At 42.1% G+C, this 26380-nt stretch overlaps 1 protein-coding gene across 2 annotated transcripts in view; it reads right to left on the reverse strand.

Moving 5' to 3' along the window:
* LOC139753297 (uncharacterized) overlaps nucleotides 1–25622 on the reverse strand; it is a 138768-nt gene extending 113146 nt beyond the window's left edge. Inside the window, exons 1-2 of one of the 2 annotated variants that reach the window (XM_071669598.1) lie at nucleotides 25414–25622; nucleotides 5617–5736 (exon numbers count right to left, since the gene is read on the reverse strand). In XM_071669598.1, coding sequence (XP_071525699.1) covers nucleotides 5617–5736; nucleotides 25414–25452 — 159 coding nt within the window. In that variant the 5' untranslated portion in view covers nucleotides 25453–25622. The remainder of the gene's footprint in view (nucleotides 1–5616; nucleotides 5737–25413) is intronic. The other variant, XM_071669588.1, reaches the window with a different exon arrangement.
* Between the last annotated feature and the right edge of the window lie 758 nt (nucleotides 25623–26380).

A 26380-nucleotide genomic window follows, 5' to 3' on the forward strand; every position in this document is an offset into this window, starting at 1 on the left:
CATCCACCTTCCTCCACACAACCGCATCTACATCCCACGCCTCGCAACCATATAACATTGTTGGAACGACTATTCCTTCAAACATACCCATTTTTTCTTTGTGAGAAAACGTTCTCGTCTTCCACTAATTTTTCAACGCTCCCAGAGCTTTTGCCCCCCTCCCCCACATTATGACTCACTTCCACTTCCATGGTTTCATCTGCTGCGAAATCCATTCCCAGATATCTAAAACACTACACTTCCTCCAGGTTTTCTCATTCAAACTTACCTCCCAATTGACTTGACCCTCAACCCTACTGTACCTAATAACCTTGCTCTTATTCACATTTACTCTCAGCTTTCTACTTTCAAACACTTTACCAAACTCAGTCACTAGCTTCTGCAGTTTCTCACCCGAATCAGCCACCAGCGCTGTATCATCAGCGAAGAACAACTCACTCACTTCCCAAGCTCTCTCATCCACAGCAGACTGCATATTTGCCCCCTTTTCCAAAACTTGCATTCTCCTCCCTAACAACCCCATCCATAAACAAATTAAACAACCATGGAGACATCACACACCCCTGCCGCAGACCAACATTCACTGAGACCTAATCACTTTCCTCTCTACCTACACGTACACAAACCTTACATCCTCAATGAAAATTTTTCACTGCTTCTAAGAACTTACCCCCCACACCATACATATACTCTTAATACTTTCCTCAGAGCATCTCTATCAACTCTATCATATGCCTTCTCCAGATCCATAAATTCTACAAATCCATTTGTTTTTCTAAGTATTTCTCACATACAATCTTCAAAGCAAACACCTGATCCATAAATCCTCTACCACCTCTGAAACCACACTGCTCTTCTCCAATCTGATGCTCTGTACATGCCTTCACCCTCTCAATCAGTACCCTCCCATATAATTTCCCAGGAATACTCAACAAACTTATACCTCTGTAATTTGAGCACTCACTTTTATCCCCTTTGCCTTTGTACAATGGCACTATGCAAGCATTCCTCCACTCCTCAGGTACCTCAGCATGAGTTATACATACATTAAATAACCTTACCAACCAGTCAACAATACAGTAACCCCTTTTTTTAAATTCCACTGCAATACCATCCAAATCTGCTGCCTTGCTGGCTTTCATCTTCCGCAAAGCTTTTACTACCTTTTCTCTGTTTACCAAATCATTCTCCCTAACCCTGTCTCTTTGCACACCATCTCGACCAAAACACCCTAGAGCCACCACTCTATCATCAAACACATTCAAGAAACCTTCAAAATACTCACTCCATCTCCTTCTCACATCACCACTGCTTGTTATCACCTCCCCACTACCCCCCTTCACCGAAGTTCCCATTTGTTCCTTTGCCTTACGCACTTTATTTTCCTCCTTCCAAAACATCTTTTATTTCTCCCTAAAATTTAATGATACTCTCTCACTCCAACTCTCTTTTGCCCTCTTTTTCACCTCTTGCACCTTTTTCTTGACCTCCTGCCTCTTGCGCTACCTCGCAAACGCGGGAGACAGCGGCAAAAAAAAAAAAAAAAATATATATATATATATATATATATATATATATATATATATATATATATATATAAATATCCCTGGGGATAGGGGATTAAGAATACTTCCCACGTATTCCCTGCGTGTCGTAGAAGGCGACTAAAAGGGGAGAGAGCGGGGGGGCTGGAAATCCTCCCCTCTCGTTTTTTTTTTTAATTTTCCAAAAGAAGGAACAGAGGGGGCAGGTGAGGATATTCCAAAAAAGGCCCAGTCCTCTGTTCTTAACGCTACCTCGCTAATGCGGGAAATGGCGAATAGTTTAAAAGAAAAAAAAATATATATAAATATATATATATATATAAATAAAATATAGGTATGTATATTTGCGTGTGTGGACGTATGTATATACATGTGTATGGGGGTGGGTTGGGCCATTTCTTTCGTCTGTTTCCTTGCGCTACCTCGCAAACGCGGGAGACAGCGACAAAAAAAAAAAAAAAATATATATATAAATATGTCTATGTGAGTGTATGGGCATTTCTGCATATATAAGTGTATATGAGTGGATGGGCCATTCTTCATCTATTTCCTTGCACTACCTCACTGATGTGGGAAAGAGCAATTAAGCATCATAATAATAATAATGTAATAAAAAGATGTTTTGAAAGGAAGTAAATAACATGCATAAGACAAAGAACAAATGGGAACATTGGTGAAGGGGAAAATGGAGAGGTAATAACAAGTAGTGATGAAGTGAGAAGGAGATGGAGTGAGTATTTTGAAGGTCTACTGAATGTGTTTGATGATAGAATGGCAGATATAGGGTGTTTTAGTTGGGATGGTGCATGAAGTGAGGGGATTAAAGAAAATGGTTTGGTAAAGACAGAAGAGGTGGTAAAAGCTTTGAGGGAGATGAAATCTAGCAAAGTGGCAGTTTGGATGGTATTGCAGTGGAATTCATTAATAAAAGGGGGTGACTGTGTTACTGATTGGCTGGTAACATTATTCAGTGTATGTATGGATCGTGGTGAGGTGCCTGAGGGTTGGTGGAATGCATGCACAGTGCCACTGTACAAAGGCAACGAGGATGAAGGTGGGTGTTCAAACAACTGAGGCATAAGTTTGTTGAGTATTCCTGGGATATTTTATCGGAGGATATTGATTGAGAGGGTAAAGGCATGTAGAAAGCATCAGACTGGGGAAGAGCAGTGTGGTTTCAGAAGTGGTAGAGGATGTGTGGATCAAGTGTTTGCTTTGAAGAATGTATGTGAGAAATACTTAGAAAAGCAAAAGGATTTGTATGTAGCATTTATGGATCTGGAGACGGCATATGATAGGGTTGATAGGGATGCGTTGTGGAAGGTCTTAAGAGTATATGGTGTAGGAGGTATGTTACTAGAAGCAGTGAAAACTTTTTACCAAGGATGTAAGGCATGTGTACGAGTAGGAAGGAAGGAAAGTGATTGGTTCCTAGTGAATGTCGGTTTGTGGTAGGGGTGCATGATGTCTCTTTGGTTGTTCAATTTGTTTATGGATGAGGTGATTAGGGGGAAGAATGCAAGAGTTTTGGAGAGAGGAGCAAGTATGCAGTCTGTTGTGGATGAGAGGGCTTGGGAAGTGAGTCAGTTGTTCACTGATGATATAGCGCTGGGCGGCTGATTCGGGTGAGAAACTGCAGAGGTTGGTGACTGAGTTTGGATAAGTGTGTGAAAGGAGAAAGTTGAGAGTAAATGTGAACAAGACAAAGGTTATTAGGTTCAGTAGAGTGGAGGTACAAGTTAATTGGGAGGTAAGTCTGAATAGAGAGAAAGTGGAGGAAGTGAAGTGCTTTATATATCTGGGAGTAGACTTAGCAGCGGATGGAACCATGGAAGCACAGGAGGGATGTTGTATTGGAAATGAAATGTTAGAGGACAGTATGTGGTAAGGTGGTTTGATCGAATAAGTAATGAAAGGGCAAGAGAGATGTGTGGTAATAAAAAGAGTGAGGGTGAGAGAGCAGTAAAGGGCGTGTTGAAATGGTTTGGACACATGAAAAGAATGAGAGAGGAAAGAATAACAAACAGGATATATGTGTCAGAGGTGGAGGGAACAAGGAGAAGCAGGAGACCAAACTGGAGGTGGTAGGATGGAGTGAAAAAGATTTTGAGCGATCGGGGCCTGAACATACTGGAGGGTGAAAGGCAAGCAAGGACTACAGTGAATTGGAACGATGTGGTATACCGGGGTCAATGTGCTGTCAATGGATTGAACTAGGGCATATGAAGTGTCTGGGGTAAATCATGGAAAGGTCTGTATGTCCTGGACGTGGACAGGGAGCTGTGGTTTCGGTGCATTACACGACACCTAGAGACTGAGTGTGAACGAACGTAGCGTTTTTGTCTTTTCCTGGCACATACCTGCTTACATTGATTCTCTAACTGGCATGCGTAATGCACCGAAACCACAGCTCCCTATCCACATCCAGGCCGCACAAACTCAGCCAGCTACCCATTTGCTGCTCTCTCTCTCTCTCTCTCTCTCTCTCTCTCTCTCTCTCTCTCTCTCTCTCTCTCTCTCTCTCTCTCTATTCTAACTGTATTATTTTGGCCACTATTCTTGTTAGATGACTAAATGGACCTGTGGCATGTGTCTGCCTACTGCTTCCCAGAGTTTCTGCATGGAGACCAGCCACTCAAGTATTAGCTGTCGCAATGTTTCCTTCTCTTGAACAGCTAAAATGTTAAATTCACTTCCTTCTTTGTCTTTCCCTCTTCAAACAATCCATACAACCACAACCTTTCTTTCCTTAAGAGTCTAGTGCACAAATACCTGCAGCTTCCTGATGAATTTCTTTCTTTTTCTTTCACCAAAGATGGTCTTGATTGAGGCATGCTGTGCCTGTAACATGCCAGCCACAATAAAAAAAAAAAATTGTGGCTGATGAGACTGGCTGGAGAGATTAGGCACACAGCTACTTCACTATTGTTCCATCCTTGCCTCTCTCCCAGCATTTGCATTAGCCTCTCATGCCAATGTCTGTGGAAAAGGTACCAAATGTTTCAGAGACGGTGAATGATGGCCAAAGATTTACTGGCTCTATGTAAGTATTTTCGTTTATGTTAGTGTCTGAACAATGTATGTTCTTGTTTCTGCTGGAGCAATCTATCAGTTTGTCAGATTTACAGCACCATTAATCACTGCCACACCCACAGTTTTTTCCATATCTGCTCTTTCCCAATGTCCCTTTTGCTCATCTGCATTTCTTAGAGTGTTTCGTCTCCTTTTCTTGCGTAAGCTTAGGTTTATGGGCCACCAAAGGGAAAGCTGCAGAGGTAGGGACTTGAACTGTCACTGATGGAGCAAAAACTTCCTAAGGATGAGCATCATGGAATCAATATCCACAGCAGCTCAGCCTTGGGGAGAAAGGTTTTTAATCCACAGAATCTTATTTTGCTTCAATGGTTTGGACATCAGGAGTGACTTGTGGGCAGAGCCTTGTCCTCAACCAGTCATGGTGGTTGTGGTGGTGGTAGTGGGGGCAAAAAATGACAGGTCCTCAAAGCCATGACACACACCAGTATCCTCAAAGCCATGACACACACCAGTATAATGTGATACAGTGGAAGGGACAGGGCATCCCCAAAGAGAGATTGCTCAAACTTTCTGAGGGCTGAAAATCAATCATAAAAACATTTTCCAGGTATTCCTGGTCATGTTTTACCTTTCTGTTTGTTTCTTGATTTCCAATTGAGATAACTCACAGCTTTAAGTTACTGATGTGTTTAAAAAGATAGAAACCAAACAAAAAAGTGTCCAGGCTCGGCTAGTATGCCACAAACACAATAGAGAAACTTTACAGATGTGGTTTTCGACCAGCAGTCTTCTCTTGCCCATCAATGCGCTTGGTCAGCCTGTGTTATCTGATGGATGGCCAAATGATGATATCAATGTCACATAGTAGTAACAGCTGACTGTAGGGGAGCATATCTTGTACCTGGCATGAGCTGAAAGGGAGGTTAGCAAAGGGTGAGAGGCATCAACCTCACCAGAAAGTAGAAGGCTGGGGACTTCTCACTCCCCTATGATCATGAAGATTCATTTACGGCTTTGAAATAACTCTTTATCCCACCTTTTTATCTTCACAGGAGTCATTCTTTGTTGTCTCTTCCGGACAGCATGAGGTTCTTAGTTGGGTGAACTCAAAGTCTGTGTACCCTGTATCTTGCAAGTGCTTGTAAATAGCACTTCCCTGAAAAAAGGGATCAAACAATAAAACAGTCAAGTTAATATTCCTAAAGGGGACTACAGTACAAGAGTTACCTCCACATGTTTTCTCTTTGAAAATCATGAACTTTAATTATGATTTACATAAGTCTGATAAATATGCTTAGTACTGCACACTGAACTGTTTCCATACGATAAAGAAAGAATTTAGGCCAAAGCAACAGTATAATGGAATAATGTATCCCTGCAAATAAGTGACTCATCAAGTATCAAAAGTAATAAAACTCCTAAACTTTGGAATGTATAATACAATAATAAAATTTCCATGATAAGAGAAAGTTAAACATGTAATTACCTACAAAATAAAATTTACATGATAGGAGAAAGCTAATCACTTCATTAACTATCATATAGCATGTGGTACTGAGGACTCTTACTCATAGGGGACCAATCTCTTGATTTTTCTTTGGCATAATCGTTTGCACTTCTGTATACTGCCTGCATTCACAGTTTCAGCACTCACAATATTCTGTTTATTCAAAACCCTAATACTTACTCGCTGTATCCTGCATCAGCGAGGTTGCGCCAGGAAACAGAGGAAGAATAGTCCATCCACTCATATACACATAAATGCACATAAACGCACATATACATACACATATCTATCAACATATACATACATATACACACACATACACAGGCATATACATCATACACATGTACATATTCATACTTACTTGCCTTCATCCATTTCTTCCGCCACCCAGCCACACGGGAAACAGCATCGCTACCCTGTTTCAGCAAGGTAGTGCCAGGAAACAGACAAAAAAGGCCACATTTGTTCACACTCAGTCTCTAACTGTAATGCGTAATGCACCAAATAGGGTATATGAACAGGAGTAAAAGAATACTTCCCACGTATTCCCTGTGTGTCGTAGACGGTGACTAAAGGGAGCGGGAGCAGGGGGCTGGAAACCCTCCCCTCATTGTATCTGACTTTCTAAAAGGGGAAACAGAAGAAGGAGTCATGCAGGGAGTGCTCATCCTCCTCGAAGGCTCAGATTGGGGTGTCTAAATGTATGTGGATGAAACTAAGATGAGACAAAGGGATAGGCAGTATGTTTGAAGAAAGGAACCTGGATGCTTTGGCTCAGAGTGAAACGAAGCTCAAGGGTAAGAGTGGTTTGGGGATGTCTTGCGAGTAAAGTTAGAGGTTGGTGACAGGACAAGAGCAAAGGAAGGAGTAACACTACTCCTGAAGCAGGAGTTGTGGGAGTATGTGATATAGTGTAAGAAAGTAAACTCTAGATTGATATGGGTAAAACTGAGAGTGGTAGGAGAGAGACGGGTGATTATTGGTGCCTGTGCACCTGGTAATGAGAAGAAAGATCATGAGAGGCAAGTGTTCTGGGAGTAGTTGAGTGAGTGTGTTAGCAGCTTTCATGCACAAGACCAGGTTACAGTGGTGGGTGATTTGAATGCAAAGGTGACTAATGTGGCAGTTGAGGGTACAATTGGTGTATATGGGGTGTTCAGTATTGTAAATGGAAATGGTTAAAGAGCTTGTGAATTTGTGTGTTGAAAAAGCACTGGTGATAAGGAACACCTGGTTTAAAAAGAAAGATGTACATAAGTATACGTATGTGAGTAGGAAAGATGGCCACGGAGCGTTACTGGATTACATGAACTGATAGGCATATAAAGGAGAGACATTTGGATGTTAATGTACTGAGAGGGGCAGCTGATGGGATGTATGATCACAATCTTGTGGAGGAAAAGGTGAAGATTTGTAGAGGTTTTCAGAAAAAAAGAGAATTTAGGGGAGAGGAGAGTAGTGAGAGTAAGTGAGCTTGGAAAGGAAACATGTGTGAGGAAGTACTAGGAGAGATTGAGTGCAGAATGGAAAAAGGTGAGAGCAAATGATGTAAGAGGAGTGGGGGAGGAATAGGATGTATTTAGGGAAGCCATGATAGCTTGTGCAAAAGATGCATGTGGCATGAGAAAGGTGGGAGGTGGGCAGATTACATAGGGTAGTGAATGGTGGGAAGAAGAAGAGAGAAGTGTTTGGATGATTTTTGTAGGGAAGTAGTGCAAATGATAGGGAGATGTATAAAAGAAAGCAGCAGGAGGTCAAGAGAAAGGTGCAAAAGGTGAAAACGAGGGCAAATGAGAGCTGGGGTGATAGAATATCATTAAATCTTAGGGAGAATGATAAGATGTCAAAGGAGGTAAATAAAGTGCGTAAGATAAGAAAACAATTAGGAACATCGGTGAAGGGGACAAATAGGGAGGTACTCATAAGTAGTGATGAAGTGAGGAGATGGAGTGAGTATTTTGAAGGTTTGCTGAATGTTTGATGACAAAGTGGCATGTATAGGGTGTTTTGGTTGGGGTGGGGTGCGAAGGCAGAGGGTCAGCAAGAATGGTTTGGCAAACAGAAAAGAGGTAGTGAAAGCGTTGCAGAAGATGAAAGCCGGCAAGGCAGCGGGTTTGGAGGGTATTGCAGTAAAATTTATTAAAAAAGGGGTGACTGTGATGTTGGCTGGTTGGTGAGGATATTCAATGTATGTATGGATCATGGTGGAGTGCCTGGGGATTGGTAGAATGGGTGCATAGTGCCACTGTACAAAAGCAAAGGAGATAAAGGTGAATGTTAAAAAAAGAGGCATAAGTCTGCTGAGTATCCTGGGAAATTATATAGGAGGGTATTGATAGAGAGGGTAAAGATATGTACAGAGCATCAGATTGGGTAAGAGCAGTGTGATTTCAGAAGTGGTAGAGGATGTATGGATCAGGTGTTTGCTTTGAAGAATGTATGTGATAAATACTTAGAAATATAGATGGATTTGTAGGTAGCATTTATGGATCTGAGAAGGCATATGACAGGGTTGACAGAGATGCTTTCTGGAAGGTTTTAAGAGTATATGGCATGGGAGGGAAATTGATAGAAGCAGTGAAAAGTTTTTACCAAGGATGTAAGGCATGTGTACGAGTAAGAAGAGAGGAAAGTAACTGGTTCCTAGCGAATATCGGTTTGCATCGGAGGCATGATGTCTCCATGATTGTTAAATTTGTTTATGGATGGGGTGGTTAAGGAGGTGTATGCAAGAGTTTTTGAGAGACGAACAAGTATGCTGTCTTGGGAAGTGAGTCAGTTGTTGTTCGCTGATGATACAGCGCTAATGGCTGATTCGGCTGAGAAACTGCAGAAGCTGGTGACTGAGTTTGGTAAAGTGTGTGAAAGAAGAAAGTTCAGAGCAAATGTGAATAAGAGCTATCATATGTAATGCACCGACACCACAGCTCCCTTTCCACATCCAGGCAACACAAATCTTTCCATGGTTTATCCCAGACACTTCAAATGCCCTGGTTCAATCCACTGACAGCACGTTGACCCCGGTACACCACATCATTCCAATTCACTCTATTCCTTGCATGCCTTTCACCCTCCTGCATGTTCAGGCCCCAATCTCTCAAAAGCTTTTTCACTCCATCATTCCACCTCCAATTTGGTCACCAGCTTCTCCTCGTCCCCTCCACCTCTGACACATATGTCCTCTTTGTCAATCTTTCCTCACTCATTCTCTCCATGTGATCAAACCATTTCAATACACTCTCTTCTGCCCTCTCAACCACACTATTTTTATTCCCACACATCTCTCTTAACCTTTCATTACTTACTCGATCAAACTACCTTGCACCACATATTGTCCTCAAACATCTCATTTCCAACACATCCACCCTCCTCCACACAATCCTATCTATAGCCTATGCCTAGCAACCATATAACTTTCTTGGAACCACTATTCCTTCAAACATATCCATTTTTCCTCTCCAAGATAATGTTCTCGCCTTCCACACATTCTTCAATGTTCCCATGACACTTCACCCCCTTCCCCACCCCGTGACTCACTTCTGCTCCCATGGTTCCATCCACTGTTAAATCCACTCCCAGATATCTAAAACACTTCACTTCCTCCAGTTTTTCTCCATTCAAACTTACCTCCCAATTAACTTGTCCCTCAACCCTCCTGAACCTAATAACCTTGCTCTTATTCACATTTACTCTCAGCTTTCTTCTTTCACACACTTTATCAAACTCAGTCACCAGCTTCTGCAGTTTCTCATCCAAATCTGCCACCAGTGCTGTATCATCAGTGAATATCAACTGACTCACTTCCCAAGCCCTCTCATCCACAACAGACTGCATACTTGCCCCTCTCTCCAAAACTCTTCCATTTACCTAAATAACAACCCCATCCATAAAAAAATTAAACAACCATGGAGACATTATGCACCCCTGCTGCAAACTGACATTCACTGAGAACCAATGACTTCCCTCTCTTCCTACTCATACACATGCCTTACAACCTCAATAAAAACTTTTCACTGCTCCTAAGAACTCACATACATTCCTCAAAGCAAACAATTGATCCACATATCCTATACCACTTCTGAAACCACAATGCTCTTCCCCAATCTGATACTCTGTACATGCTTTCACCCTCTCAATCAATACCCTCCCATATAATTTCCCAGGACTACTAAACAAACTTATACCTCTGTAATTTGAATACTCACCTTTATCCCCTTTGCCTTTGTACAATGGCACTATGCATGCATTCTGCCACTCCTCACTTAAGTCAACATGAGCCAGACATACAGTGAATATCCTTAAAAAACCAATCAACAACACACTCACCCTTCTTTTTCTATAAATTCCACTGCAATACCATCCAAAACCGCCGCCTTACCGGCTTTCATCTTCTGCAAAGCTTTCACCACCTCTTCTTTGTTTGCCAAACCATTCTCGCTGACCCTCTGCCTTCGCACACCAACTCGACCAAAACACCCTATATCTGCCACTCTATCATCTAACACATTCAAAAAACTTTAAAATACTCACTCCATCTTCTCACATCACCACTACTTGTTATTACCTCCCCATTAGCCACCTTCACTATGTTCCTATTTGTTCTCTTTTCCTATGCAATTTATTTACCTCCTTCCACAATACCTTTTCATTCTCCCTGAAATCTAATGATATTCTCTCACCCCAACTCTCATTTGCCCTATTTTTCATCTCTTGCACCTTTCTTGTGACCTCCTGCCTCTTTCTTATAATACACCTCCCAGTCATTTGCACTATTTCCCTGCAAAACTCGTCCAAATGCCTCTCTCTTCTCTTTCACTAATAATCTTACTTCTTCATCCCACCACTCACTACCCTTTCTAATCTGCCCACCTCCCACATTTCTCTTCCCACAAGCATCTTTTGCAAAAGCCATCACTGCTTCCCTAAATACATCCCATTCCTCCCCCACTCCCCTTATGTCCATTCCTCTTAACTTTTTCCATTCTGCACTCAGTCTCTCCTGGAACTTCCTCACACAATTCTCCTCAAGCTCACTTACTCTCACCCCTCTCTTCACCCCAACATTCTCTCTTCTTTTCTGAAAGCCTCTACAAATCTTCACCTTCGCCTCCACAAGATAATAATCAGACATCCCTCCAATTGCACCTCTCAGCACATTAACATCCAAAAGCCTCTCTTTCACATGCCAATTAATGAACATGTAATCCAATAATGCTCTCTGGCCATCTCTCCTACTTACATACATAAACTTACGTATATCTCTCTTTTTCCAAGTATTCCCAGTCACCAGTTCTTTTTCAGCACACAAATCTACAAGCTCTTCACCATTTCCATTTACAGTATTGAACACCCCATGTATACCAATTATAACCTCAACTGCCACATTACTCACCTTTGCATTCAAATCACCCATCACTATAACCCGGTCTCGTGCATCAAAAACCACTAACACACTCATTCAGCTGCTCCCAAAACACTTGCCTCTCATGATCTTTCTTCTCATGCCAAGGTGCATATGCACCAATAATCACCCATCTCTCTCCATCAACTTTCAGTTTTACCCATATTATTCGAGAATTTACTTTCTTACATTCTATCACATACTCCCACAACTCCTGTTTCAGGAGTACTGCTACTCCTTCCCTTGCTCTTGTTCTCTCACTAACCCCTGACTTTACTCCCAAGACATTCCCAAACCACTCTTCCCCTTTACCCTTGAGCTTCGTTTCACTCAGAGCCAAAACATCCAGGTTCCTTTCCTCAAACATACTACCTATCTCTCCTTTTTTTCACATCTTGGTTTCATCCACACACATTTAGACAGCCCAGTCTGAGCCTTCGAGGAGGATGAGCACTCCCCGCCTGACTCCTTCTTCTGTTTCCCATTTTAGAAAGTTAAAAATACATACATATATATATATATATATATATATATATATATATATATATATATATATATATATTATATATATATATATATATATATATTATATTATATATATTATATATATATATATATATATATATATATATATATATATTATATATATGGAAGGTATTAAGAATATATGGTGTGGGAGGCAAGTTGGTAGAAGCAGTGAAAAGTTTTTATCGAGGATGTAAGGCATGTGTACGTGTAGGAAGAGAGGAAAGTGATTGGTTCTCAGTGAATGTAGGTTTGCGGCAGGGGTGTGTGATGTCTCCGTGGTTGTTTAATTTGTTTATGGATGGGGTTGTTAGGGAGGTAAATGCAAGAGTTTTGGAAAGAGGGGCAAGTATGAAGTCTGTTGGGGATGAGAGAGCTTGGGAAGTGAGTCAGTTGTTGTTCGCTGATGATACAGCGAGGTGGCGGATTCATGTGAGAAACTGCAGAAGCTGGTGACGGAGTTTGGAAAAGTGTGTGGAAGAAGAAAGTTAAGAGTAAATGTCAATAAGAGCAAGGTTATTAGGTACAGTAGGGTTGAGGGTCAAGTCAATTGGGAGGTGAGTTTGAATGGTGAGAGGCTGGAGGAAGTGAAGTGTTTTAGATATCTGGGAGTGGATCTGTCAGCGGATGGAACCATGGAAGCGGAAGTGGATCATAGGGTGGGGGAGGGGGCGAAAATTTTGGGAGCCTTGAAAAATGTGTGGAAGTCGAGAACATTATCCCGGAAAGCAAAAATGGGTATGTTTGAAGGAATAGTAGTTCCAACAATGTTGTATGGTTGCGAGGCGTGGGCTATGGATAGAGTTGTGCGCAGGAGGATGGATGTGCTGGAAATGAGATGTTTGAGGACAATGTGTGGTGTGGGGTGCTTTGATCGAGTAAGTAACGTAAGGGTAAGAGAGATGTGTGGAAATAAAAAGAGCGTGGTTGAGAGAGCAGAAGAGGGTGTTTTGAAATGGTTTGGGCACATGGAGAGAATGAGTGAGGAAAGATTGACCAAGAGGATATATGTGTCGGAGGTGGAGGGAACGAGGAGAAGAGGGAGACCAAATTGGAGGTGGAAAGATGGAGTGAAAAGGATTTTGTGTGATCGGGGCCTGAACATGCAGGAGGGTGAAAGGAGGGCAAGGAATAGAGTGAATTGGAGCGATGTGGTATACAGGGGTTGACGTGCTGTCAGTGGATTGAATCAGGGCATGTGAAGCGTCTGGGGTAAACCATGGAAAGCTGTGTAGGTATGTATATTTGCGTGTGTGGACGTGTGTATGTACATGTGTATGGGGGGGGTTGGGCCATTTCTTTCGTCTGTTTCCTTGCGCTACCTCGCAAACGCGGGAGACAGCGACAATGTATAAAAAAAAAAAAAAAAAAAATATATATATATATATATATATATATATATATATATATATATATATATATTTTTTTTTTTTTTTTATACTTTGTCGCTGTCTCCCGCGTTTGCGAGGTAGCGCAAGGAAACAGACGAAAGAAAGAAATGGCCCAACCCCCCCCCATACACATGTATATACATACGTCCACACACGCAAATATACATACCTACACAGCTTTCCATGGTTTACCCCAGACGCTTCACATGCCTTGATTCAATCCACTGACAGCACGTCAACCCCGGTATACCACATCGCTCCAATTCACTCTATTCCTTGCCCTCCTTTCACCCACCTGCATATTCAGGCCCCGATCACACAAAATCTTTTTCACTCCATCTTTCCACCTCCAATTTGGTCTCCCTCTTCTCCTCGTTCCCTCTACCTCCGACACATATATCCTCTTGGTCAATCTTCCCTCACTCATTCTCTCCATGTGCCCAAACCACTTCAAAACACCCTCTTCTGCTCTCTCAACCACGCTCTTTTTATTTCCACACATCTCTCTTACCCTTACATTACTCACTCGATCAAACCACCTCACACCACACATTGTCCTCAAACATGTCATTTCCAGCACATCCATCCTCCTGCGCACAACTCTATCCATGGCCCACGCCTCGCAACCATACAACATTGTTGGAACCACTATTCCTTCAAACATACCCATTTTTGCTTTCAGAGATAATGTTCTCGACTTCCACACATTCTTCAAGGCCCCCAGAATTTTCGCCCCCTCCCCCATCCTATGATCCACTTCCGCTTCCATGGTTCCATCCGCTGCCAGATCCACTCCCAGATATCTAAAACACTTCACTTCCTCCAGTTTTTCTCCATTCAAACTCACCTCCCAATTGACTTGACCCTCAACCCTACTGTACCTAATAACCTTGCTCTTATTCACATTTACTCTTAACTTTCTTCTTCCACACACTTTACCAAACTCAGTCACCAGCTTCTGCAGTTTCTCACATGAATCAGCCACCAGCGCTGTATCATCAGCGAACAACAACTGACTCACTTCCCAAGCTCTCTCATCCCCAACAGACTTCATACTTGCCCCTCTTTCCAAAACTCTTGCATTTACCTCCCTAACAACCCCATCCATAAACAAATTAAACAACCATGGAGACATCACACACCCCTGCCGCAAACCTACATTCACTGAGAACCAATCACTTTCCTCTCTTCCTACATGTACACATGCCTTACATCCTCGATAAAAACTTTTCACTGCTTCTAACAACTTTCCTCCCACACCATATATTCTTAATACCTTCCACAGAGCATCTCTATCAACTCTATCATATGCCTTCTCCAGATCCATAAATGCTACATACAAATCCATTTGCTTTTCTAAGTATTTCTCACATATATTCTTCAAAGCAAACACCTGATCCACACATCCTCTACCACTTCTGAAACCACACTGCTCTTCCCCAATCTGATGCTCTGTACATGCCTTCACCCTCTCAATCAATACCCTCCCATATAGTTTACCAGGAATACTCAACAAACTTATACCTCTGTAATTTGAGCACTCACTCTTATCCCCTTTGCCTTTGTATAGATATATATATTTTTTTTTTTTTTTTTTTTTTTTTTTTTTTTTTTTTTTTTTTATACTTTGTCGCTGTCTCCCGCGTTTGCGAGGTAGCGCAAGGAAACAGACGAAAGAAATGGCCCAAACCCCCCCCCCCATACACATGTACATACACACGTCCACACACGCAAATATACATACCTACACAGCTTTCCATGGTTTACCCCAGACGCTTCACATGCCTTGATTCAATCCACTGACAGCACGTCAACCCCTGTATACCACATCGCTCCAATTCACTCTATTCCTTGCCCTCCTTTCACCCTCCTGCATGTTCAGGCCCCGATCACACAAAATCTTTTTCACTCCATCTTTCCACCTCCAATTTGGTCTCCCTCTTCTCCTCGTTCCCTCCACCTCCGACACATATATCCTCTTGGTCAATCTTTCCTCACTCATTCTCTCCATGTGCCCAAACCATTTCAAAACACCCTCTTCTGCTCTCTCAACCACGCTCTTTTTATTTCCACACATCTCTCTTACCCTTACGTTACTTACTCGATCAAACCACCTCACACCACACATTGTCCTCAAACATCTCATTTCCAGCACATCCATCCTCCTGCGCACAACTCTATCCATAGCCCACGCCTCGCAACCATACAACATTGTTGGAACCACTATTCCTTCAAACATACCCATTTTTGCTTTCCGAGATAATGTTCTCGACTTCCACACATTTTTCAAGGCTCCCAAAATTTTCGCCCCCTCCCCCACCCTATGATCCACTTCCGCTTCCATGGTTCCATCCGCTGACAGATCCACTCCCAGATATCTAAAACACTTCACTTCCTCCAGATATATATATATATATATATATATATATATATATATATATATATATATATATATATATATATATATATATATATATATTTTTCATATTTAATGTATGTATGACTCACGGTGAGGTGCCTGAGGATTGGCGGAATGCGTGCATAGTGCCATTGTACAAAGGCAAAAGGAATAAGAGTGAGTGCTCAAATTACAGAGGTATAAGTTTGTTTGTTTTTTCATTCATTTCAAGCTAGAAGTTTCAGTTTTCTAAATTGTTTCTTACATTTTTCATATGTATATATATGTATGTGTGTGTGTGTGTATATGTGCGTGTGTATGTGTGTGTATGTGTATATGTATATATATGTGTATATTATCCCTGGGGATAGGGGTGAAAGAATACTTCCCACGTATTCCTCGCGTGTCGTAGAAAGCGACTAGAGGGGACGGGAGCGGGGGGCCAGAAATCCTTCCCTCCTTGTATTAACTTTCTAAAATGGGAAACAGAAGAAGGAGTCACGCGGGGAGTGCTCATCCTCCTCGAAGGCTCAGAGTGGGGTGCCTAAATGTGTGTGGATGTAACCAAGATGTGAAAAAAGGAGAGATAGGTAGTATGTTTAAGGAAAGGAACCTGGATGTTTTGGCTCTGAGTGAAACGAAGCTCAAGGGTAAAGGGGAAGAGTGGTTTGGGAATGTCTGGGGAGTAAAGTAAGGGGTTAGTGAGAGGACAAGAGCAAGGGAAGGAGTAGCAATACTCCTGAAACAGGAGTTGTGGGAGTATGTGATAGAATGTAAGAAAGTAAATTCTCGATTAATATGGGTAAAACTGAAAGTTGATGGAGAGAGGTGGGTGATTATTGGTGCATATGCACCTGGGCATGAGAAGAAAGATCATGAGAGGCAAGTGTTTTGGGAGCAGCTGAATGAGTGTGTTAGTGGTTTTGATGCACGAGACCGGGTTATAGTGATGGGTGATTTGAATGCAAAGGTGAGTAATGTGGCAGTTGAGGGAATAATTGGTATACATGGGGTGTTCAGTGTTGTAAATGGAAATGGTGAAGAGCTTGTAGATTTATGTGCTGAAAAAGGACTGATGATTGGGAATACCTGGTTTAAAAAGCGAGATATACATAAGTATACTTATGTAAGTAGGAGAGATGGCCAGAGAGCGTTATTGGATTACGTGTTAATTGACAGGCGTGCGAAAGAGAGACTTTTGGATGTTAATGTGCTGAGAGGTGCAACTGGAGGGATGTCTGATCATTATCTTGTGGAGGCAAAGGTGAAGATTTGTATGGGTTTTCAGAAAAGAAGAGTGAATGTTGGGGTGAAGAGGGTGGTGAGAGTAAGTGAGCTTGGGAAGGAGACCTGTGTGAGGAAGTACCAGGAGAGACTGAGTACAGAATGGAAAAAGGTGAGAAAAATGGAAGTAATGGGAGTGGGGCAGGAATGGGATGTATTTAGGGAATCAGTGATGGATTGCGCAAAAGATGCTTGTGGCATGAGAAGAGTGGGAGGTGGGTTGATTAGAAAGGGTAGTGAGTGGTGGGATGAAGAAGTAAGAGTATTAGTGAAAGAGAAGAGAGAGGCATCTGGACAATTTTTGCAGGGAAAAAATGCAATTGAGTGGGAGATGTATAAAAGAAAGAGACAGGAGGTCAAGAGAAAGGTGCAAGAGGTGAAAAAAAGGGCAAATGAGAGTTGGGGTGAGAGAGTATCATTAAATTTTAGGGAGAATAAAAAGATGTTCTGGAAGGAGGTAAATAAAGTGCGTAAGACAAGGGAGCAAATGGGAACTTCAGTGAAGGGCGCAAATGGGGAGGTGATAACAAGTAGTGGTGATGTGAGAAGGAGATGGAGTGAGTATTTTGAAGGTTTGTTGAATGTGTTTGATGATAGAGTGGCAGATATAGGGTGTTTTGGTCGAGGTGGTGTGCAAAGTGAGAGGTTTAGGGAAAATGATTTGGTAAACAGAGAAGAGGTAGTGAAAGCTTTGCGGAACATGAAAGCCGGCAAGGCAGCAGGTTTGGATGGTATTGCAGTGGAATTTATTAAAAAAGGGGGTGACTGTATTGTTGACTGGTTGGTAAGGTTATTTAATGTATGTATGACTCATGGTGAGGTGCCTGAGGATTGGCGGAATGCGTGCATAGTGCCATTGTACAAAGGCAAAGGGGATAAGAGTGAGTGCTCAAATTACAGAGGTATAAGTTTGTTGAGTATTCCTGGTAAATCATATGGGAGGATATTGATTGAGAGGGTGAAGGCATGTACAGAGCATCAGATTGGGGAAGAGCAGTGTGGTTTCAGAAGTGGTAGAGGATGTGTGGATCAGGTGTTTGCTTTGAAGAATTTTTTTTTTTTTTTTTTTTTTATACTTTGTCGCTGTCTCCCGCGTTTGCGAGGAGAATGTATGTGAGAAATACTTAGAAAAGCAAATGGATTTGTATGTAGCATTTATGGATCTAGAGAAGGCATATGATAGAGTTGATAGAGATGCTCTGTGGAAGGTATTGAGAATATATGGTGTGGGAGGAAAGTTATTAGAAGCAGTGAAAAGTTTTTATCGAGGATGTAAGGCATGTGTACGTGTAGGAAGAGAGGAAAGTGATTGGTTCTCAGTGAATGTAGGTTTGCGGCAGGGGTGTGTGATGTCTCCATTGTTGTTTAATTTGTTTATGGATGGGGTTGTTAGGGAGGTAAATGCAAGAGTTTTGGAAAGAGGGGCAAGTATGAAGTCTGTTGGGGATGAGAGAGCTTGGGAAGTGAGTCAGTTGTTGTTCGCTGATGATACAGCGCTGGTGGCTGATTCATGTGAGAAACTGCAGAAGCTGGTGACTGAGTTTGGTAAAGTGTGTGAAAGAAGAAAGTTAAGAGTAAATGTGAATAAGAGCAAGGTTATTAGGTACAGTAGGGTTGAGGGCCAAGTCAATTGGGAGGTGAGTTTGAATGGAGAAAAACTGGAGGAAGTGAATTGTTTTAGATATCTGGGAGTGGATCTGGCAGCGGATGGAACCATGAAAGCGGAAGTGGATCATAGGGTGGGGGAGGGGGCGAAAATTCTGGGGGCCTTGAAGAATGTGTAGAAGTCGAGAACATTATCTCGGAAAGCAAAAATGGGTATGTTTGAAGGAATAGTGGTTCCAACAATGTTGTATGGTTGCGAGGCGTGGGCTATGGATAGAGTTGTGCGCAGGAGGATGGATGTGCTGGAAATGAGATGTTTGAGGACAATGTGTGGTGTGAGGTGGTTTGATCGAGTGAGTAACGTAAGGGTAAGAGAGATGTGTGGAAATAAAAAGAGCGTGGTTGAGAGAGACGAAGAGGGTGTTTTGAAGTGGTTTGGGCACATGGAGAGAATGAGTGAGGAAAGATTGACCAAGAGGATATATGTGTCGGAGGTGGAGGGAACGAGGAGAAGAGGGAGACCAAATTGGAGGTGGAAAGATGGAGTGAAAAAGATTTTCTGTGATCGGGGCCTGAACATGCAGGAGGGTGAAAGGAGGGCAAGGAATAGAGTGAATTGGAGCCATGTGGTATACCGGGGTTGACGTGCTGTCAGTGGATTGAATCAAGGCATGTGAAGCGTCTGGGGTAAACCATGGAAAGCTGTGTAGGTGTGTATATTTACGTGTGTGGACATATGTATATACATGTGTATGGGGGGGGTTGGGCCATTTCTTTCGTCTGCTTCCTTGCGCTACCTCGCAAACGCGGGAGACAGCGACAAAGTATAATATAATATATATATATAATAATATAAGTTTGTTGAGTATTCCTGGTAAATTATATGGGAGGGTATTGATTGAGAGGGTGAAGGCATGTACAGAGCATCAGATTGGGGAAGAGCAGTGTGGTTTCAGAAGTGGTAGAGGATGTGTGGATCAGGTGTTTGCTTTGAAGAATGTATGTGAGAAATACTTAGAAAAGCAAATGTATTTGTATGTAGCATTTATGGATCTGGAGAAGGCATATGATAGAGTTGATAGAGATGCTCTGTGGAAGGTATTAAGAATATATGGTGTGGGAGGCAAGTTGTTAGAAGCAGTGAAAAGTTTTTATCGAGGATGTAAGGCATGTGTACGTGTAGGAAGAGAGGAAAGTGATTGGTTCTCAGTGAATGTAGGTTTGCGGCAGGGGTGTGTGATGTCTCCATGGCTGTTTAATTTGTTTATGGATGGGGTTGTTAGGGAGGTGAATGCAAGAGTTTTGGAAAGAGGGGCAAGTATGAAGTTTGTTGGGGATGAGAGAGCTTGGGAAGTGAGTCAGTTGTTGTTCGCTGATGATACAGCGCTGGTGGCTGATTCATGTGAGAAACTGCAGAAGCTGGTGACTGAGTTTGGTAAAGTGTGGGAAAGAAGAAAGTTAAGAGTAAATGTCAATAAGAGCAAGGTTATTAGGTACAGTAGGGTTGAGGGTCAAGTCAATTGGGAGGTGAGTTTGAATGGAGAAAAACTGGAGGAAGTGAAGTGTTTTAGATATCTGGGAGTGGATCTGGCACCGGATGGAACCATGGAAGCGGAAGTGGATCATAGGGTGGGGGAGGGGGCGAAAATTCTGGGAGCCTTGAAGAATGTGTGGAAGTTGAGAACATTATCTCGGAAAGCAAAAATGGGTATGTTTGAAGGAATAGTGGTTCCAACAATGTTGTATGGTTGCGAGGCGTGGGCTATGGATAGAGTTGTGCGCAGGAGGATGGATGTGCTGGAAATGACATGTTTGAGGACAATGTGTGGTGCGAGGTGGTTTGATCGAGTAAGTAACGTAAGGGTAAGAGAGATGTGTGGAAATAAAAAGAGCATGGTTGAGAGAGCAGAAGAGGGTGTTTTGAAATGGTTTGGGCACATGGAGAGAATGAGTGAGGAAAGATTGACCAAGAGGATATATGTGTCGGAGGTGGAGGGAACGAGGAGAAGAGGGAGACCAAATTGGAGGTGGAAAGATGGAGTGAAAAAGATTTTGTGTGATCGGGGCCTGAACATGCAGGAGGGTGAAAGGAGGGCAAGGAATAGAGTGAATTGGAGCGATGTGGTATACCGGGGTTGACGTGCTGTCAGTGGATTGAATCAGGGCATGTGAAGCGTCTGGGGTAAACCATGGAAAGCTGTGTAGGTATGTATATTTGCGTGTGTGGACGTACGTATATACATGTGTTTTTTATATATTATACATTATATATTATCCCTGGGGATAGGGGTGAAAGAATACTTCCCAAGCATTCCTCGCGTGTCGTAGAAGGCGACTAGAGGGGACGGGAGCGGGGGTCCAGAAATCCTCCCCTCCTCGTATTTTTTTTTAACTTTCTAAAATGGGAAACAGAAGAAGGAGTCACGCGGAAAGTGCTCATCCTCCTCGAAGGCTCAGACTGGGCTGTCTAAATGTGTGTGGATGTAACCAAGATGTGAAAAAAAGGAGAGATAGGTAGTATGTTTGAGGAAAGGAACCTGGATGTTTTGGCTCTGAGTGAAACGAAGCTCAAGGGTAAAGGGGAAGAGTGGTTTGGGAATGTCTTGGGAGTAAAGTCAGGGGTTAGTGAGAGGACAAGAGCAAGGGAAGGAGTAGCAGTACTCCTGAAACAGGAGTTGTGGGAGTATGTGATAGAATGTAAGAAAGTAAATTCTCGATTAATATGGGTAAAACTGAAAGCTGATGGAGAGAGATGGGTGATTATTGGTGCATATGCACCTGGGCATGAGAAGAAAGATCATGAGAGGCAAGTGTTTTGGGAGCAGCTGAATGAGTGTGTTAGTGGTTTTGATGCATGAGACCGGGTTATAGTGATGGGTGATTTGAATACAAAGGTGAGTAATGTGGCAGTTGAGGGAATAATTGGTATACATGGGGTGTTCAGTGTTGTAAATGGAAATGGTGAAGAGCTTGTAGATTTATGTGCTGAAAAAGGACTGATGATTGGGAATACCTGGTTTAAAAAGCGAGATATACATAAGTATACGTATGTAAGTAGGAGAGATGGCCAGAGAGCGTTATTGGATTACATGTTAATTGACAGGCGCACGAAAGAGAGACTTTTGGATGTTAATGTGCTGAGAGGTGCAACTGGAGGAATGTCTGATAATTATCTTGTGGAGGCTAAGGTGAAGATTTGTATGGGTTTTCAGAAAAGAAGAATGAATGTTGGGGTGAAGAGGGTGGTGAGAGTAAGTGAGCTTGGGAAGGAGACTTGCGTGAGGAAGTACCAGGAGAGACTGAGTACAGAATGGAAAAAGGTGAGAACAATGGAAGTAAGGGGAGTGGGGGAGGAATGGGATGTATTTAGGAAATCAGTGATGGATTGCGCAAAAGATGCTTGTGGCATGAGAAGAGTGGTAGGTGGGTTGATTAGAAAGGGTAGTGAGTGGTGGGATGAAGAAGTAAGATTATTAGTGAAAGAGAAGAGAGAGGCATTTGGACGATTTTTGCAGGGAAAAAATGCAATTGAGTGGGAGATGTATAAAAGAAAGAGACAGGAGGTTAAGAGAAAGGTGCAAGAGGTGAAAAAAAGGGCAAATGAGAGTTGGGGTGAGAGAGTATCATTAAATTTTAGGGAGAATAAAAAGATGTTCTGGAAGGAGGTAAATGAAGTGCGTAAGACAAAGGAGCAAATGGGAACTTCAGTGAAGGGCGCAAATGGGGAGGTGATAACAAGTAGTGGTGATGTGAGAAGGAGATGGAGTGAGTATTTTGAAGGTTTGTTGAATGTGTTTGATGATAGAGTGGCAGATATAGGGTGTTTTGGTCGAGGTGGTGTGCAAAGTGCGAGGGTTAGGGAAAATGATTTGGTAAACAGAGAAGAGGTAGTAAAAGCTTTGCGGAAGATGAAAGCCGGCAAGGCAGCAGGTTTGGATGGTATTGCAGTGGAATTTATTAAAAAAGGGGGTGACTGTATTGTTGACTGGTTGGTAAGGTTATTTAATGTATGTATGACTCATGGTGAGGTGCCTGAGGATTGGCGGAATGCGTGCATAGTGCCATTGTACAAAGGCAAAGGGGATAAGAGTGAGTGCTCAAATTACAGAGGTATAAGTTTGTTGAGTATTCCTGGCAAATTATATGGGAGGGTATTGATTGAGAGGGTGAAGGCATGTACAGAGCATCAGATTGGGGAAGAGCAGTGTGGTTTCAGAAGTGGTAGAGGATGTGTGGATCAGGTGTTTGCTTTGAAGAATGTATGTGAGAAATACTTAGAAAAGCAAATGGATTTGTATGTAGCATTTATGGACCTGGAGAAGGCATATGATAGAGTTGATAGAGATGCTCTGTGGAAGGTATTAAGAATATATGGTGTGGGAGGCAAGTTGTTAGAAGCAGTGAAAAGTTTTTATCGAGGATGTAAGGCATGTGTACGTGTAGGAAGAGAGGAAAGTGATTGGTTCTCAGTGAATGTAGGTTTGCAGCAGGGGTGTGTGATGTCTCCATGGTTGTTTAATTTGTTTATGGATGGGGTTGTTAGGGAGGTGAATGCAAGAGTTTTGGAAAGAGGGGCAAGTATGAAGTCTGTTGGGGATGAGAGAGCTTGGGAAGTGAGTCAGTTGTTGTTCGCTGATGATACAGTGCTGGTGGCTGATTCATGTGAGAAACTGCAGAAGCTGGTGACTGAGTTTGGTAAAGTGTGTGAAAGAAGAAAGTTAAGAGTAAATGTGAATAAGAGCAAGGTTATTAGGTACAGTAGGGTTGAGGGTCAAGTCAATTGGGAGGTGAGTTTGAATGGAGAAAAACTGGAGGAAGTGAAGTGCTTTAGATATCTGGGAGTGGATCTGGCAGCGGATGGAAACATGGAAGCGGAAGTGAATCATAGGGTGGGGGAGGGGGCGAAAATTCTGGGAGCCTTGAAGAATGTGTGGAAGTCGAGAGCATTATCTCGGAAAGCAAAAATGGGTATGTTTGAAGGAATAGTGGTTCCAACAATGTTGTATGGTTGCGAGGCGTGGACTATGGATAGAGTTGTGCGCAGGAGGATGGATGTGCTGGAAATGAGATGTTTGAGGACAATGTGTGGTGTGAGGTGGTTTGATCGAGTAAGTAACGTAAGGGTAAGAGAGATGTGTGGAAATAAAAAGAGCGTGGTTGAGAGAGCAGAAGAGGGTGTTTTGAAATGGTTTGGCCACATGGAGAGAATGAGTGAGGAAAGATTGACCAAGAGGATATATGTGTTGGAGGTGGAGGGAACGAGGAGAAGAGGGAGACCAAATTGGAGGTGGAAAGATGGAGTGAAAAAGATTTTGTGTGATCGGGGCCTGAACATGCAGGAGGGTGAAAGGAGGGCAAGGAATAGAGTGAATTGGAGCGATGTGGTATACTGGGGTTGACGTGCTGTCAGTGGATTGAATCAAGGCATGTGAAGCGTCTGGGGTAAACCATGGAAAGCTGTGTAGGTATGTATATTTGCGTGTGTGGACGTATGTATATACATGTGTATGGGGGTGGGTTGGGCCATTTCTTTCGTCTGTTTCCTTGCGCTACCTCGCAAACACGGGAGACAGCGACAAAGCAAAAAAAAAAAAAAAATCTCTCTTACCCTTTCTTTGCTTACTCGATCAAACCACCTCACACCACATATTATCCTCAAGCATCTCATTATCAACACATCTACCGTCCTCTGCACAACCCTATCTATAGCCAACGCCTTGCAACCATATAACATTGGTGGAACCACTATTCCTTCAAACATACCCAGTTCTGCTCTCCAAGATAACGTTCTCGCCTTCCACACATTCTTCAACGGTCCTAGAACCTCCAGCCCCTCCCCACCCTGTGACTCACTTGTGCTTCCATGGTTCCATCTGCTGCCAAATCCAATTCCAGATATCTAAAACATTTCATTTCCTTCAGTTTTTCTCCATTCAAACTCACATCTCAATTGACTTGTCCCTCAACCCTACTTAAACTAATGACCTTGCTCTTATTCACATTTCCTCTTAGCTTTCTTCTTTCACACACTTTACCAAACTCAGTCACCAACCTCTGCAGTTTCTGACCCTAATCAGCCACCAGCGATGTATCATCAGCGGACAAAAACTGGCACACTTCCCAAGCCCTTTCATTCACAACAGACTGCATACTTGCCCCTCTTCCCAAAACTTTTGCCTTCACCTCCCTAGCAACCCCATCCATAAACAAATTAAACAACCATGGAGACATCACATACACCTGCCACAAACCATTTCAGTGGTACTCAGTGTTAAGGGATACTTTGTTTATCACAAGACTTTTAATCTCCTTAGCCCTCCTCACTATTATCGTTCTTATACTAGAAAAATAAGCTCTACATACTGCAGACTAAATGACTTCTGTTATATGTAAGAAATGTATTGACAGCACAAATATTGACATTATACCACCTGAAATACTGTTGCCAATACTATGGCAATTTAATGAATGCATAAACAATTTGTAAATGCAAGTTTTAGTTTCAAGCTTTGTAAAACTGCAGTAAGTCAACAAACGCACATCAATAAACTACATAATAACAATAAATTATCTAACACCATTCTTCGATTACAATGTTTCTGTTTAATCCTAGCCTTGCCACAGAAACAACCATGACATAAGACATGTACGAAAATCACCTGCATGATATTCTTAGGTGATACTTTGCCATCAAAACATAACATGACACTATTTGGCCTTACCTCAAAAATAACATCTTCATCTTCTTCCATACTTCTCATGCCATAAAAACTTTACAAACCAGTGATAACTGCATTAAAAAAAGAAATTTCAGTCTCGTTCCCTTATGTTTACATGATAGCAACAAAACACAAATAATATTGAAAACGGATGAATTGCTTATACCTGCCTCAGCATTTCGCTGAGAAGAAATTTGTTGAAATACAATATAACTGAACAACATATTATTACATCAACTTTTTCTATGCATTGAATATCTTGCTAGTAACATTTTCCACTTCTGAACGTATGAATTATTTCCGTGTTTCTTTCTCAATGTCCCATAATTTTTGCTAAGAGGTGTAACTTTGCGATTCTGTTTCTTTGAGAAAATATTTGGAAAATGAAGATATTACATATTGTACAAGAAAAACCAATAAAGCATAAACAAAATAATTAACCAATACGGTCCCATTAATTCAATGAAAATCGCACCGATCTGATTGCAGAATGTAGTTGCGCTACACACAAAATAGAAGGATTTTACAATGAAAAATAACTACTATGGGCTTCCTTTCACACCAACCCTTCTCTTTCATTCTCTTTCCCCATGTCACAGGTGGTCTTCCTCTCACATCAACCCCTTTAACTCTACTATCACACACTCTATAAACTCCACATCTTCATTCCACCCACAAGCCCAAACCACCTCAAAGTATGTTTCACCTAGTCTACCACTCCACAATTTATTCCCTTTACATTCCCTGTCATACTAGATCTCTCATACACCCCCTCATTTCATATTTCACTGCATCTAGTCATACCACATGCTCCTATCATATAGCTCATTTCCACAGCCTGGATTCTTTGTCTTTGTGACTCATTTTTTGTCCATGTTTCGGATCCATGGGTTACGGTCGAGAGGATGATGCTTTTCCTTAATTCTTCTTCACTTTCATACATATCTACCCTTCATTATTATATTAAGGG

The sequence above is a fragment of the Panulirus ornatus genome, chromosome 2, assembly GCF_036320965.1.
Source record: "Panulirus ornatus isolate Po-2019 chromosome 2, ASM3632096v1, whole genome shotgun sequence".
NCBI classification, from domain to species: domain Eukaryota; kingdom Metazoa; phylum Arthropoda; class Malacostraca; order Decapoda; family Palinuridae; genus Panulirus; species Panulirus ornatus.